The sequence below is a fragment of the Manihot esculenta genome, chromosome 5, assembly GCF_001659605.2.
Source record: "Manihot esculenta cultivar AM560-2 chromosome 5, M.esculenta_v8, whole genome shotgun sequence".
Taxonomy (NCBI): domain Eukaryota; kingdom Viridiplantae; phylum Streptophyta; class Magnoliopsida; order Malpighiales; family Euphorbiaceae; genus Manihot; species Manihot esculenta.
Genome location: NC_035165.2, coordinates 3,948,102 through 3,964,078, shown reverse-complemented (window position 1 = coordinate 3,964,078; position 15,977 = coordinate 3,948,102). Strand labels below are relative to the sequence as shown.

General features: G+C 32.0%; 1 protein-coding gene and 1 long non-coding RNA gene across 8 annotated transcripts; both read left to right on the top strand.

The window, feature by feature from the left end:
- Nucleotides 1-867: 867 nt before the first annotated feature.
- Nucleotides 868-4,617, top strand: LOC110615288 (probable pectinesterase/pectinesterase inhibitor 36). Its single transcript, XM_021757093.1, has 3 exons — nt 868-1,310; nt 3,305-3,634; nt 3,721-4,617. Exons 1-3 carry the CDS (start codon nt 884-886, stop codon nt 4,410-4,412), a joined length of 1,449 nt encoding a protein of 482 aa, XP_021612785.1. The 5' UTR covers nt 868-883; the 3' UTR covers nt 4,413-4,617.
- A 1,787-nt stretch (nt 4,618-6,404) lies between these two features.
- LOC110615290 lies at nt 6,405-15,643 on the top strand. Of its 7 annotated transcripts, none has more exons than XR_006350752.1 (8): nt 6,405-6,875; nt 6,977-7,098; nt 7,455-7,531; nt 8,031-8,162; nt 13,415-13,621; nt 13,773-14,102; nt 14,978-15,087; nt 15,196-15,643. It is a non-coding gene; the product is annotated as an uncharacterized LOC110615290 (long non-coding RNA). The 7 variants fall into 7 exon arrangements; XR_006350751.1 differs by having other exon boundaries at nt 14,973-15,087; XR_006350750.1 differs by having other exon boundaries at nt 6,406-6,875; nt 15,013-15,087.
- The last annotated feature ends 334 nt before the right edge of the window (nt 15,644-15,977 follow it).

The following is a 15,977-nucleotide window of genomic DNA, read 5'->3' as shown; positions in this document are numbered from 1 at the left end:
GACGTAGCCGGAAGGGAGTTATGCTGTGATTGATTAGAACCTGCAAGAAAGGAAGCGTAAGGCGATAGTGGGTGCCCACGATAGCTACTCTGACGCTCAAGTCAGTATCTTGAAGGACAGAGAGAATGTAATGGACTACTTAGAGTTTATGTAGTATAAAAGATAGTGTATATTTGTCTTTACAATAACTCTCCTCTTATATTATAAGAAAATTGAGATAAACATAGCATTTTCTGTGAATCTAGCAATGATGTGATCGACTATTCGATAAGGAGTATCGCCAACTAATAAGTTGATAATCCGTAATCTCAGACTAGATGAAAGTGTGTCTGATAACGATAATTCTATGTCAAGACTCGATCTATTGGGTAGGTCGAGTCTTATCATCAAACCGGATGTTAAAGTATTCCAATCTCCCTTTTCTGGGACTATATTTTCTACAATAGGTCGAGTCTTATCATCAAACCGGATGTTAAAGTGTTCCAATCTCCCTTTTCTGGGACTATATTTTCTATTTATCAATTCCTTGTCATGTGATCTGAATTACGGTGATAGCTCAGCTTGCCTTGGACCGATGTTATGTGATAGCTCAGCTTGCCGATGTTATGTAACGTCCAGAACCATTCAATATATATAAATATATGTTTTTATATCGGAATGATGAATTTGACATTGTATTTAAGTACTTCGTCTTTATCCCTAGTTTGCATGCACCATCACTGCCAGTGAATGAAGCTACATTTTGCAGTCGCATCTTTGACACTTGGCCATAACAAGTGTGTACGTGTTTGTCTTTTCAATGTGCTCCATATATAATCCGTAACGACTCTATTTTCGGCACATCGAATCCATCTGTATACCATCATCTTCTTCCACAGCAGAAATGTCCACTAGTTTCACCATCTTCTTCCTTATACTAACCATGACTACCTCATCGGCCATGTCCCTTCAGCTCGATGGATTCGAGACGATTCAAATGGCCCAAACTCAAATTCTGCAAATTCGAAAATGGGTTCAGTCAATGGGTGATGAATTGAGCCGGCCGTTGAATCATGCTGGTATGGCTTTCAGCGACTGTGTTAAGCTTTATAGTGAAAGTGAATTTCGACTCTCACAATTGCTTCTCAATGAGAATGAGACCCATGATGATACTCGCATGTGGCTCAGTGGTGTGTTAACTAATCATAGAACCTGCTTGAATGGCTTGAACGAGAAAGGATTTGATGAGATTCAACTAGTGACTCACAATTTGACATTTTGGCTCAATAAAGCCTTAGCTTTGCAAACGCAAGGAAGTAGCATAAGGAAAGGTAATTAATTTTCTTTTTGTTTACAATTTATGGATTTCTTAAATCAAATTGTCTCCACTTCTCGCCGGAATTCAAGGATTATTTTACCATGAGTAGGCGTATCCATAAATAGGTTGGATCTATAAAATTCAACCAATCCAACCTAATTTAAACCAACAAAAAAATAGATAAATAGGTATATAAACCAACAAAAAGTAGATAAATAGGTATATAGTTATGTTAGATTGATTTGAATATTTCACCCAATTTATATATATATATTTTTTATTGGTTAACTAACAAATAATCTTATTATATTCAATTACTTTTTAAATTTTAATTTTATCCAAACTTTATTTTTTGAATTTAATTTAAATTAATTTTTTTATTTCTATTATTATTAAAAATATAATATTTCAATTTAATTATTTTATTTTTATTTTTTAATTTTTAAAAAATTAAAATTAACTATATTTTTACATCAAAATAATATGTTATTTTATTTTTTTTATAATTATTTCAGGTGAAATAATTTTTTAATTTTATAATACAGATATATTATTTTATTTTTCTATAATTATTTCATATGTAATAATTTTTACATTTTTATAAAATTAAAATTAATTACATTTATGAAAAAAATAAATTAATATATATAAATTATTGTAATTTTTAATTTTTATAAAATTTAAAAGTAATTATCTTTTTGATTCTTAAAAATAATTAAAATAATGTGTAAAATATATTTTATTTTTTAATTTTTATAAAATTAAATTAGTTATATTTTTAAAAATAATTAAAATAATATAAAAAATTATTTTAATTTTTTTTAATTTTTAAATAATTATAATTATAATTTTTATTTTGAAATTAAGCTTTGTTTAATTTGCTAAATTTAAAAATGTATAATTTATAAAATTAATTAGGTATTTGGTTTACTTATTATTTGAAATGTAATATTTTTTTCTTATTATTTTAAATTTAATATTTAAATTTAATTTTTTTATTTTTATTTAATTTTTTACAATATTTTCTAATTTATTTTTTTCAACTATACTTTTATTATATTAGCATTTGAATTGAAATTCAAATTATTTTTCAATTACATTTCATAATTAGTATGAAATGATTCGAATTATTATAAATGATTTGAATAATTAATTATTGGTTAACTAATAAAAAGATATATGGATAGATTGAATTTGTTTAAAAAATCAACTGACTTATATAGTAAATAGATGAAGATGGTTTGGATTAATTTAAACCAACCATTGAACACGATATACTAGATTTTCATCACTAAATTTACAGCGTTTTCCTTTTAAAAATCAATATGTTTCTTTGAGATATTAATTAATACTTGCACAGAATCGCTATTACAAATGAATTAATAAATTACTTTCAAAATTTTGTACATGTTTATATATATAAAATTTCTGCAATATTAAATGAAATCTATTTTTTTTAAAAAATAAAAATTAACACAACCTATTAGATTAACTATGCCATACCGGTTTGTTAGAGTAATTTCTCCCCACAAGAAACAGCGATACCAGCACATGAGTTTACATATAATTATTTTTTTTCTTTTTTGAAAAAAAAAAAAAAAAAAAAGCTCATGGTGGACACAATTTTTTAGATCCCCTATATATACTTGCCATTTCACATATTCATACATGCGGATCTCGTTATATTCAATTTTTTTCTTGAATCCCGATATTCTATATTTTATATTTAGAGATAAATAAAGTAAAAAATTTTTTAAATAAATTAGCATTTAACTTAACTTAATTAGTAGTTGAAAACTATTTAAAATAATTGAATAAATTATTTATTTATTTCAAAACTAATGTAGATTAATTTAATCAAAATAGTATATTATTCTAATAATTTTAGAAATATCAAAATCATTTGTAAATGCTCGTCAAGATTTTCCCTTTGAATTAAATAAGCATTTACCTAATTTTTTTCCATTAATCTGAATTATCCTAAACTTCTAAATGCTGCTTTATTAGGAGTACCACGAAGACCACAAGACAATCAGGTAGGGGGAACTCTAACATCATGGTCTCCTACAACGTCGAAGGCAGACTTCGTAGTAGCAAATGATGGTTCTGGTACTCACAGAAAAATTAACGATGTTATAGCTGCACTTAAAAAATTCGGTAGCAAGAGAACCCGACGAGTAATAATCTACGTGAAAGCAGGAGTTTATAATGAGAAGATAGAAATTGATCATTCAGTTAAAAATGTGATGCTTGTGGGCGATGGCATCGATAGAACCATCATAACGGGTAATCGAAATGTTGCAGATGGCGATACCACCTTTGGCTCAGCTACCGTTGGTAAGCTTATAGTTTAGCATGAAGAGTAGAAGAGTCTCTTCTTATTCTTTCTTTAATGGCTTAGCTCAACTTCTGTCCAATTGCAGGGGTGTCAGGGGATGGATTTTGGGCTAGAGACATCACATTTGAGAACACAGCTGGTCCCTATAAAGCCCAGGCGGTAGCATTAAGGGCGAGTTCAGATTTTTCAGTCTTCTACCGATGCAGCTTTAAAGGTTATCAAGACACTCTCTATGTGCTTACCATGAGGCAATTTTATCGTGATTGTCGCATATATGGCACCATTGATTTTATATTCGGCAATGCTGCAGTAGTATTTCAAAACTGCGACATCTTTATAAGGAGACCAAATCATGGCCAAGGCAACTTTATAACTGCACAATCAAGAGATGGCCCTCACGAAAATACAGGAATTTCTGTACATAAATCAAGAATTAGGCCAACTCCAGAATTTGCTGCAGTTGAAAATTCATTTAGAACTTATCTAGGCAGGCCGTGGAGGGAGTATTCAAGAACCGTGTTTATGGAGACAGACATTGATGGTCTAGTTGATCCAAAGGGTTGGGGAGAATGGCATGGTAATTTTGCACTTTCAACTCTGTTTTATGCAGAATATAAGAATACAGGCATGGGCTCTTCCACTGCAAGGAGAGTGAATTGGCCTGGTTTTCATGTGTTTAATAGTCCACAAGAAGCTGGTCCTTTTTGTGTGGGTAAGCTCATACAAGGAGAGTCGTGGATCCCAGTTACTGGTGTGCCATTTCAGCTTGGCGTTTGAGGGGCATAGAACAGTATTTGGTACAACAATATAAAATGGGCTTGTAAGGTTTGTCTAGGTGCTGGACTCGTGTACCGACGTTAAAAGTTTATAATGCATCTTTGCTATCTCATAAGCATCGGTTTATACCTACTAGATCTAGATAGTACCTCCTCCTTTTTGTTATTTTATTAATGTTTTACTAATTCCAAAATAAAGCATTAGATATTGCAGAGAAATTTTCAAGATACTGGTCATGCATTCATTCATTTGCTTTTTCCACAGTCAATTTTAAATTGTCTGTTTGTTTGTTTTTAAGGAGATTTTGTTTTAGATTTTAAAAAATACATTTTATTGATAATAAGAAATGAAACTATGTTTAGACTAGCGTTTCAGGGTCGCATATTAAAGTTTATATGTGGTTGAGGGTGAAATTTGATTGCCTATAGTTGGTTAGAATTAATTACTTAAATTGCACTTTTTAAATTTAAATTTTTAATTTTTCAAATATAAATATAAATAATGACTAAAAGGGTTCATTTTTTTTCCAGTAATTGTATTTTATTTTTTTTATAATTTATCAATTAAATCACACATTTTTATAATTGAAACATTTATTTCAATTACACTCCGAAATTTTCGTGGAAGACTAAAGACTAAAAGAATTATATTATTATGTCATTTGTTATCATACGGCAAAATATTTATAATATTATTATAAAATTTTTAATTTTATTAATAATTTAATATATTAATTTTATTTTAATTTAATTTTAAATTAACTTATTTTTTAAATTATTTTTTTTAAGTCATACAAATTATTATTGTAGTTTAGAAAATTAGATAATTAACAATATGATTGAAAGTAAAAAAAAAATGCTATTTTATAATTATTTTATTATTTTATATTCTTAAAAATAAATTATATCAAATATAATCTTAAATTAATTCTATATTTCATATTATAAAATGTAATTAATATACTATTGATCATATACTTTTTAAATTATAATAATAATTAATATGGATTAAAAATAATTAAGATGTGAGTTAATTTTAAATTAAATTAAAATAAATTGATATCCTAAAATATTGATAAAACTAATAAATTTATAATAATAATAATATAAATTATTTTTTTAATATTATAAATTTTAATTTTAAAAAATGATAAAAAATTTTAACTTTTAAAAAATTACAATTATATTATAATTATTAAAAATTTATTAATTAAATTATGACCTTTAATTTACAATAATTATATTTTAAATTTAATTTTATTAATGTGGTAAAATGACGTGATAATAATGTATAAAGTGAAGTAAAAATTTTATTAATTTTTAATGAAAAACTTAATGTGTAATTAAAATAATATAATAATGTGAAATTTAATTAATAAATAATAAAAAAATTAAATTATAATTATAAAAATAAAAAAATAAATTTCTTTAATCATTAACTCATAAAAATATTAGATTGAATTGTAACTTTTAATGTTTTGCGGATTATCCTAACTTTTTCTTTTTTTATAATGCTCGAAGTATTTTAAAAGATCTATTATATGATAACTATGGGAAATGGGATTAAAAGACTCAGATCTCAAATTTTGAACAATTTCTATGAAATGTTTTAGTCATCTGGACTAAACAACTTTAATTGATTACCATAACTGAATTTGCACAGCTAAGGGAGTCGGTCTCAATTAAAAATTTTCAGAATGAAAGCGATATTAATATTAATATATTATTTTAATTTAATAAATTTTAATATTTAAAACAGTTCCGAACCGGTTCGTTCTTAATTATAAATTCTTTGAATCACGTCGATATTAATATTTTTTTTTTTGAGAATACATAGCGATATTAATATTACATGCATTTTAATATATATATTTATAACACATAATTATAATAATTTATTTTTTTATTTTTTACAATAAAAATGAAATATAATAAATATATATTGTTTAAAATGATTTTTAAATCGCGCGTTTTAGATTGTTTTTTTTCTTCTTGTGTTCAAGCCTTCAAGGCATGTGTTTTAGTATCAAACTAGTCGGTCTTTGGCCCAGTTTCGGTCTTAATTCATTGATGAAACATGACCTGTTTCATGTTTAACGTGAAGGGCAGGATACAAGGAGAGAGAGGATGGTAGGGCTCGATTCCAGGAACTCGAAATCGAGCGCTTTGCCTGTTCGCGATTCAACCTAGGCGGTCTAGGCTTTGTTTATATCTCGTAATTGCTCACTTGGCCGTTTGCCCATTTCTCATACATGTATACTTTGTTGCGAAGTGGGAATCTGAATTACTGGGGATATAAATATAAATTGGGACAGGTATTTCTGAGTTTTGGACTGCGTTTTTTATTTCGACGGTTATCGTCTTCTGTGTCTTTCCTCTGAAAGCCCTAATCTGTTGCTATTGCTCCGTCTTTCACAATCCACACGAATATAATCTTCCATCCGACCATCGCAATCATCCTGAGGTTCATTTTCTTTCTCTTCTTCAAGAATCTGAACTTAATTGGTGCAACTTCCTCTATATATTATCTTTGTGATCACTGATGATTATCACTCGGTTTTGCAGCGAATTGGACTGATCGAACTATATATATAGAGAGAGTCGTAGGGTTGGACGGCCGGCGGCTCTGATGTGGTGGAAGCAACTGCCTTATTGTTTGTTCACCGCGGGAAGCCTCCGCATCTTCAGTATGTAATTTGTTTTATTAATCTCTTTAATTTGGATTCTTAGTTCTGAACTTGGTTCACACGGAATATCAACTTGTTAATCGTATCTCATTTCCGTTATAGTGCATTGATATTGAAATGTGACTGGTACCACTCGGTCGTAGAAGCTACTTTCCGGCAGGGGCAGATATTCTTTTTTAGGTTTCCTAGTGGAATTGAGATTTTGTGCTTCGATCCTAATTGGCTTGTATATTTTCCAATTAATTTGAACCTTCAACCTGTTAATTTATATACTTCCAGTTCGTTTTCTGTTTTCTTGAATAAGTGGTTCTTATCCTCAGATTTCTCCTTCTCTTATAGCATTTTATTATTTGCAGGTGCCCAAAGTGAATGGAAGTAAAGCTCCCTCGTGAAGGTGCTGCTTTCTATGTGTGTCTATACAGGAACATCCAAAGTATTGTTCAGTAAATATTTTTTAGTTTACCTAATATAAATAGGCCGCTGGTAGACAAATCATAATTTGTGCTTTTCAGAATTTTATTTAAGTGCTTTGTATAAACCTTAATTGTCTTTCTTTTGTCCAATGCCAACCTTATTGTAGTCTTAATTGTTGAGATCTAATTGCCTTCAACTTCTCCACTAATATGATCATTATGTTTGGCTTTTGCAGTTATGCTAGCCTTTTGTTTAAATTGTTAATGCCATACTTGCTGCCTATGGTTTTTAATTTGTAACGTATATTCCTGATGAAGAATTTGAGGAAATATTTGGATATTCTGAAATTGTGTGTAATACTTTATTAATACCCTAGTAAGCATGAACAGAAAACGGTCAGGAATTTCCTGTTTCCATTCAATTTCTTACCTGTTTCATTTTCTTATCTTCTCCTTTTTGTTTTGTTATTTGGCAAAGCAGAAAATTTTACACTTCTGCTCGTGTATTTGGCTTTGCAGATCTGGAATTTCTTATATGCAAACTTTCCTCATCTAGGATTGGCTCTCCAGGTGAGCAAGATGTAGGCCTACTTAATGAAGGTTGGCAATATTGCTTGGGGAGAAGACACACCCGAGCTCTAAAACTTCAGGGTATTTTTAAATTTCTATCCTATTTGCTAGCTTGTAATCTCATACCTTTCTCCAACTTTCTTGATCTCCTCATTTTGTTTCTTGGTGACATATTGATGAGGTTGTTGGGGTTAGATCACAATCTCTATCTATCATTCTTACTCAACTGTAAAGCTTCTTGATATTGTTGAATAGTGCCAATTAACTAGATGATGCTAGATGAACAGTCTAATACAATTTTGGATTTTTTTTTTGTTGGAGAAATAGGAACTTAAGAAGTTATATTTAAGGAATTTTATTATTGATAGATCTACTATTAATTTAGGAAGCTTATCTTACTTAGTATTCCTAATTATATTTCAAGTAGGGTTTCCTTATCCTAGTTGCATGCTCTATAAATAGGGCTATTTTTCTTAATATTCAGGAGCTTTGAATTTGATAATTTGTTCACAATAGTACAACTGAGAATTATTTCTCTTTTAGTGAAGGATTTGTTCCTTATTCTGCCCTTTCTTCTTTCTAGTTTATCAATTTGGTATCAAATCCTAACATCAATCCAGTTTGCTATAGCTTCATTCTTGCCAAGTTTCATTGTCCTTTGAAAATTTCATTCTTTAATTACTTGTTTGAGAAAAAAAAACTAGAAATAGAACCCGCCTCATCAAGTAGAGGCAAGGCTATCACACCTCCTTCCTTCTTGTTTGGTCAACAATCAAGCCTCCTACTACTATAGGTCAACTTTGTAACGCCCATCACTTGGGTGGATAGTATATATCCCACATCAGTGGGTTAGGAGCAAATGAAGTTTATAAGTAACCCAGATCAGGACTACTAAAATGTTATGACCCCTAGATACGGATCGTGCCATAGGCCTGTTTACAGTAAAATCAGAGTCCAAGGCTGAAGGGTTGGTTTTCCTTGATTTTCTCGCTCAATTGTTGTTGTGAGCTCAATGAAGGGAGCTCTAACTTTTTAAATTCACTAAGAAAGTTTTAATAAATCTGCGTGTTTTATTTTTGATTTTCCAGCAACATATATAAGGAATAGTGCTGTTGTTTAACACATACTGAAATAGGAAACCTAGGGAATAAGAAAGCAAATAGATAAAAGATAAAATAATCTAATCCTAAAATAAAGGATAAAGCAATCTAATTCTAAAATAAAAAATAAGGCATTCTAATCCTAAAATAAATCTAATACCAGAAAAGAGTTCATAACACCACTCCCTCTTGGACAAAAAGCTTGTCCTCAAGCTCAAAGTTCCATTGAATTAAAACCTCCCGATTGCTTCTTCAATCACAGTGTGCTTTCACTTGGATCACTCTAGTCGTCGACTTATAACCAAAATAATATCTTACATTGATGACTTGCATTATAACGTACAACACAACCCCTTCGCACATCTACCTGCCATTTCACCTTTAATCAATTGCTTTAGTGTAGGGCCCTAAGTGCTACTGTTGTGACTACCTATGGATACAGTTTGAGTATTGGTGCTTTGGTTTTTTTAGCAAAGTGGATGATGAGGGTGCATATTATTTGTTTCCCAACCAAGCTGGTGAAAAATTTCGTATAGTTCCATTTTGCATCAAAATTTTTTTTTTTTTTGAAGGTCCTTGATAAGCTCATGGATGTTGCAAGATTGGGTGGATTTTGAAGTTACACATCCATTCTTATTAGTTCAATTAGTCCAGCTGTGAATATCTCCACTTGTTATGCTCCTATAATTGAGTTTATCCTTGCTAACAAAGCCTGAAATTCATGTTGGTACTCTTCCATGCTATTGGTTTGTTTAAAGTTGGCCAACTCATCCAAAGGATTGCTTTTTAGTGGAAGTCCAAAGCGCAGGTGACAATAATTTTTAAAGGTGTCTCACTTTAATCCCAATTCTTCCTGTTCTAGTTTGAAAATCCATAATTGAGCCTCTCCAATCATGTGCAATGCCGCGAGTGCGACACTTTGTTGGCCTCTACTATTCATTGATTGTAAAAAATTGATCACAACGGTTCAATCACCCCAATGGATCCTCCTTGCCATCATAAGTAGGGAAGTCCAGCTTGGTACCATTCCAAGCCTAGCATCAAGCCTCTTCAATTCTCTTTGGAAAATTTGATTGGCTGCTGCAGCCTGTTCCCATTTGGCTCTCTTGATTCTGTCGCTGTTCAACCTTTTAGACCAAAGTTAATTGTTGAGTTATAGTTTCAAGTAATTGTTGAATCTCTTTTTGTTCCTAACATCACTATTTTTAACTTCTTCAGAGAGTCTGATATGGAATTCTAACTTTTTGTTGTATATTATTTTGATTTCCCATGACGCTAGGCTTTGATATCAATTTGTTATGTCTCCTGGATCATTTCACAGGTCTGTTTTCTTTAGAATCAGAGTTCAGGGCCAAAGCCGTTGGTTTTCTTTCATTCTTTCCTCGCCCACTTGTTGTTGTTGTGAGCTCAATGAAGGGAGCTCTAACCTTTTGACTTGTTAAGAGAGTTCAGATCTCAATTTAGATGAAATAAATCTGCTTATTTTACTTTTAATCTTCCAACATTATATGTAAGGAATAGTGTTACTGCTTAACACAAATTCTATTGAGAGAGGAGCCCTAAGAAATAAGAAAACAAAGAGATAAAAGATAAAGCAATCTAATTCTAAGATAAAGGATAAGGTAATCTAATCCTAAAATAAATCTAATACAAGAAAAGAGTCCATAACTATCTTGAGGTAAGGTGTAGCCTTTCAAGATACTAGCAAATCACAATATCTGAGGGCTTAGTCATAGTTTAGCAATTGTACCCAATATAGTATAGTAGAATTGCAACGATGACATCCCAAAATTTAGTGAGAGAGAAAGTAACACCTACTGCTCGGGTGGGTAGTATATATCCCACATTGGTGGGTTAGGAACAAATGAAGTTACAATTAACTTAGTTTAGTATTTTAGTTATAGTGTAAAAAGAGGTTCAAAAGTTATTTCAACCAATTAGAATTAGATTGTTACAAACTTCCCAACCATATATAAGTAAATTGAGTTGCTTGAAGACGCCCACAACACGAGTTTCATTGGGGTAACAAACTAACAATTGGAACCAAAAAAAGCCCCCATTAGAGCTGGCCAGGTTTCATGTATCCCATCACTTTTTGCCTCTCCTTGTCTTTCGAAAACCCCATTCAGTAATTTTGATGATCAATACGCCGAAACTAAGTTTTTCGTCATCATAGCATGCTCGGCAATTTTCCCTCACTTTCATGAACTCTCTAGTGCCAATGGAACTCTTTTTTGAAGTGCCTTCAGCAAGATATGATAGGGTCTAGTCAAAATTGCCCAAACCCAGTTGAGCTCACCAAGCTTTCCATTTGCCAAGTCCCATCAGCTTTGATTCTTGCCGGTTGATATCATCTGCATCACCACAGGCTCATCTACCACATCATTTCCACTTTAACAGAAATCCAACTCACCTGCTACATTACTTGTCGTGTCAACAATTTTTGACAGCATCTTGTGTTGATTGATTTTGATGTCTGTTTTGGTAAAATTGAATCCAAATGGCTGAACTTATTTTTCTTTTTTAATTTTTCCATTGAGGTATACATTTGGATACTCATTCAACAACATCGTTTATAAACAATTAGAATGAGAGCTTCTAGAATTTAGGACTAGGCTTATTATACGCTTATTATCTCACCTACCTCTTCTCTACCAAGTTGAGAATCATTTATCAAAAGTGGAGCCATTCCTTGCAAAATGTATGCAAAACGCACTTGCTTCATCTATGAAAGAATTGATTGTGCAACTCTCTTAAGCACTCTGATATTGAGTGCCTCTTGTATTAGTGAAATAATTGGTCCAAATGTTCTATATGTTGATGATCAGTTGAAGGATTTTTTTTTCAATTGGTTGTCATCAATCATCATTTGAAAATTTGGCAGACAAGCATGTTCGATCATATTGTGAGAGGGCTTTGAATTTTGAAACTGTTGCAAGCTTTCAATCATGCGTGGTGATGTTGAATCTTGAATGTGGTAATATGGTATAAGTGATTATAACTTGGAACAATATCTTTTCATTCATGGAGATTATTATGACTCCATCAGCGCCTGACCCGTGTTATTAAAGGCGCCATGAGACACTCGCCTTGCCTGGCGAGGCGCCAGGCAATAGGCAGGCGAGGCGTCGCCTGGCACTAAGCCCATTTTTTTTTTCAAATTTTAAAGGTTTACAGCCGACTCTCGATTCCTTCTCCAAACATCAGTAGTAGCTAGCCAACTCCTAATTCCTTCTAGCCGAAAAAAGCACGAATAGGTATGTCCTCTCTTCTATGCTCCTCTCTCTGCTTCTTCCTGCTCCTCCCTTCCTCTACACTCTCCATAGTACCTTACCCAACATTCTCCTACTTTTTCTACTCCCTTCCTTCTCTCTCGTTATTCTCCTTTGCACATCACTGTCTCCATTCTCCTGTTGATCTAAACAGTAAACAGTAAAGCTAAGAGCTGAATAATTTTTTTTTCTTTTTACATTTCCGTTATCCTCCTCTTCTCTCCCTTCTCCTCCTCTTCTCTCCAGCTGATTAATATGTTGCTACTTGCTTGGTTTTAATGTTTATCATTCAATTGATAAATTTTAGAAAGTAGATATTGATTGTTTTGCTTATTTATTTCAAATGGGTACACTTAATTTGTGAATTGTGATGAATCATGAATGTTAATGTTTATTTAGAAATTAAAATGGGTGCTATTGATTGGTGATTTGTTGTTCATTTGTTTGTGAGATTTTTTGTTTATTTATTTAGAAATTAGAATGGATATTGTTGATTTGTGATTTGTCACTTATTTATTTGTGAGAAATGAATTATTGTTTATTAATTTATAAATTAGAATGCATTTATATGCATATATCTAAAATATATAAAAATTTTAGCTTTTGTCGCCGCCTCTCAAAATGGCGTTGGCTTGCCTTTCTCCTTAATGCGATAGGAGAACTTGTCACCTTAGCATCACGTCTCGCCTTGATAACACTGCCTGAACTTGAGATGTGGATCATTCAAGGCACATTAGTATGGCATATTACTCCTGTTTGAATCGAGACGAATTGTTTAATAAATTATTGCTTTTATAAAAAATTCTTATGATTTTTGAAATGTGATACTCATGTTTCTATAATCAATTCCATTCCCCCGATTAGATCGGGGCAAACGCCTACAAAAAGATTGCTTGGACTTAATGCGTCTTCTTTAAAGTTTGTCTATTTTAACTTGCTGTGTTTTTAAACCACATTTCAGGTCATTTGCAAGCACAATTAGGTGAATGTGTCGTCTTTAAAGTTTTAGCTCTGAGTTTTAAGTTTCATTTAGTCTTGGAATTACATCATTTGGATACCTGAAAGTCTAATTATGTCTCAACTTACACAAATTGTTGAGAAAGCACAATTCCAACAACTAGTATTATATTCATTCCTATGTCTTTTGCTAATATAGAATTAGGCAAAGGTCTCTTTTTTTTTCAAAGGTAAGATCCATTAGAATTAAAATGGTAAATATAATTATGACTCAACTTACACAAATTGTTGAGAAAGCACAATTCCAACAACTAGTATTATATTCATTCCTATGTCTTTTGCTAATATAGAATTAGGCAAAGGTCTCTTTTTTTTTTCAAAGGTAAGATCCATTAGAATTAAAATGGTAAATATAAGCGCAGGAAGTCCTTAGCCTAGAAAACAACAAGCCCAAGCTCAAACAAGTCAAACTCAACCCCACAACAGAAAAACCCTAGCGAAAGATCCAGCAGAGAAAACGAGTAAGGATCTTGACCCATTATCAAATGACGCTTTCATCTCCTGGGGAAACGGCGCCGGAGAGCCAGAGAAAACAGTTACAGAGCACTGCTGGAGATCTTCCAAAGACATGAGGACGAACAATGGCTAGGAAGAAGGCAGAGCCCATGCAGCTTTTCAATCTGTTACCAAAGGTCTCTTCATCAAATTTTATCCTTGTTTCTCAATTTTATTTGGTTGTGAAATCACATCATTTAGACATTTATAAGTCCAGTTATGGATCAATTTATATCCCTAAGAGAAGCAATTTGATGGGACAAGTCTGAAGTGAATTCTAACGTATCTTTGGGTATTGTACTTTGAACAATACCAATATACCAAGGTTAAGTATAATGGGCTCATACTCGTGAAGGTTATCACACCCTTACCATGTCTATTGCTAATGCTTAGCACCATTTTTAGATTCAGTTTCCCGATTATTAGTGACATACATTATAGCCTTTCTCATGTCCAACAAATGCAAATAACCACAACCAAAGCCATTAATCACAATTGCTATTACTCAAGCTCCCACACTTGCCAACCTGTGCAATTTCCTGCACCAAGACACACCACCATTACACATATACACAACAACTCTACCAGCAAAATAAGCACAATTAAAGGAAAGAAAAGTGTGGCAATTAGAAGTTCCTTTCTCCCTTCAATTCACTTCTCTCTCTTTCCCTTTCCCTTTGCGGCATGTACTTTGAGCAGCCCCTTTCTCTGCAAATGTCAGAATTTTTCATCAAGATCAATTATTGATTAAACTAGTTTCATGATCTTACAATTGTAGGATTAATTCCTAGTCAAATTCTGCATGAAATTACCAAAACCTAGTTCTGTGCCTATATCCCTTCTTGGATTGAAATGGCCTCCTTCCTAACTTCGATTTGTCACTCAGAGAACTTACCTCTCCTCCAACCTTGGCCGAATATGGTTCCTTTTGAAGATCCAAACCCCTTCAATTCATCAACTAGAATTTTTAAATTTTCAATTTAATCCACTTCCACCCTTATGTGTAGGCCAGTTCCCGTCCTCAAACCCATTTTCATAATTTGATAGGGAAGCATGATGATGGAAGAATCGCATACTTGAAGCATTGAAGGCAGGACGGATCTTCACCCAAGATAAATAAAGGTGTTTTATTTATTTGAGTTGATAGATGGACTTTGTTTTACTTTTGTTTTTCTAGTTTCTTTATTTACTGTTATTTGAATCATTCAGATATATTATTTTGGTAAATAGGGGTCTGGCATGATCGGATTTGGCTTGGCAGATGGACTGCTCTTACTGCAGATTGCAAATGTAGTGCTGAATTTGAGCACAGTTTTGGTTTCTTTCTCAACTATCTTTTCGACATTGTGTATCATCCTGCCTCCAATGGTTACTGTTGTCTGCTGTGTTGCTAAATACAAAGTGGTCCCTTTAGCAGTTCTTTATCCACATGATCTGGATGTGTAATGCAGGTGACAGAAGCTGGAGTTGAGCTTCTTGCATTACGCCTGCCCTCATCTCCCAGCGTCTTCCCATGACTCACTGCAGGATTGGCCCCCGGTGGACGAGATATACCGCTTGTAATAAAATAGGCTATTTTTTCGCTTCAAAAAAATGAAGGTTAAGAAGTTCGATTTGTGATGTGTTTTAGTTGCAGCGAGCTAATAGTCTAATGCCGTTAAAGAGCAATTATGGAAGCCTAATTAATGGGGCTTTTGGGCGTGGATATATGATGGCGTTTTTATAGGAAGTATAAAAATGCTTTAGGGGGCTTCAGTAGCCCAAATTGGCAACTCAACTTAAGAATTGTTCTTCAAAAGCGGAATTAAAAGCCTGTATACTTCACAATAAGATGCTTATAATGTTTGTCCCCTAAAAATTAAAATTTTATAATTTAATTTAGTTTAAATTGGTTTAATTTAATTTAAATTGATTTGATTTAATTGGTTAAATTATTTTAATAATTTTTTATTTTTTATAATTTATTTTTAATATTTTATATTTTAAATTTTAATTAAAATATTTTAATTTAA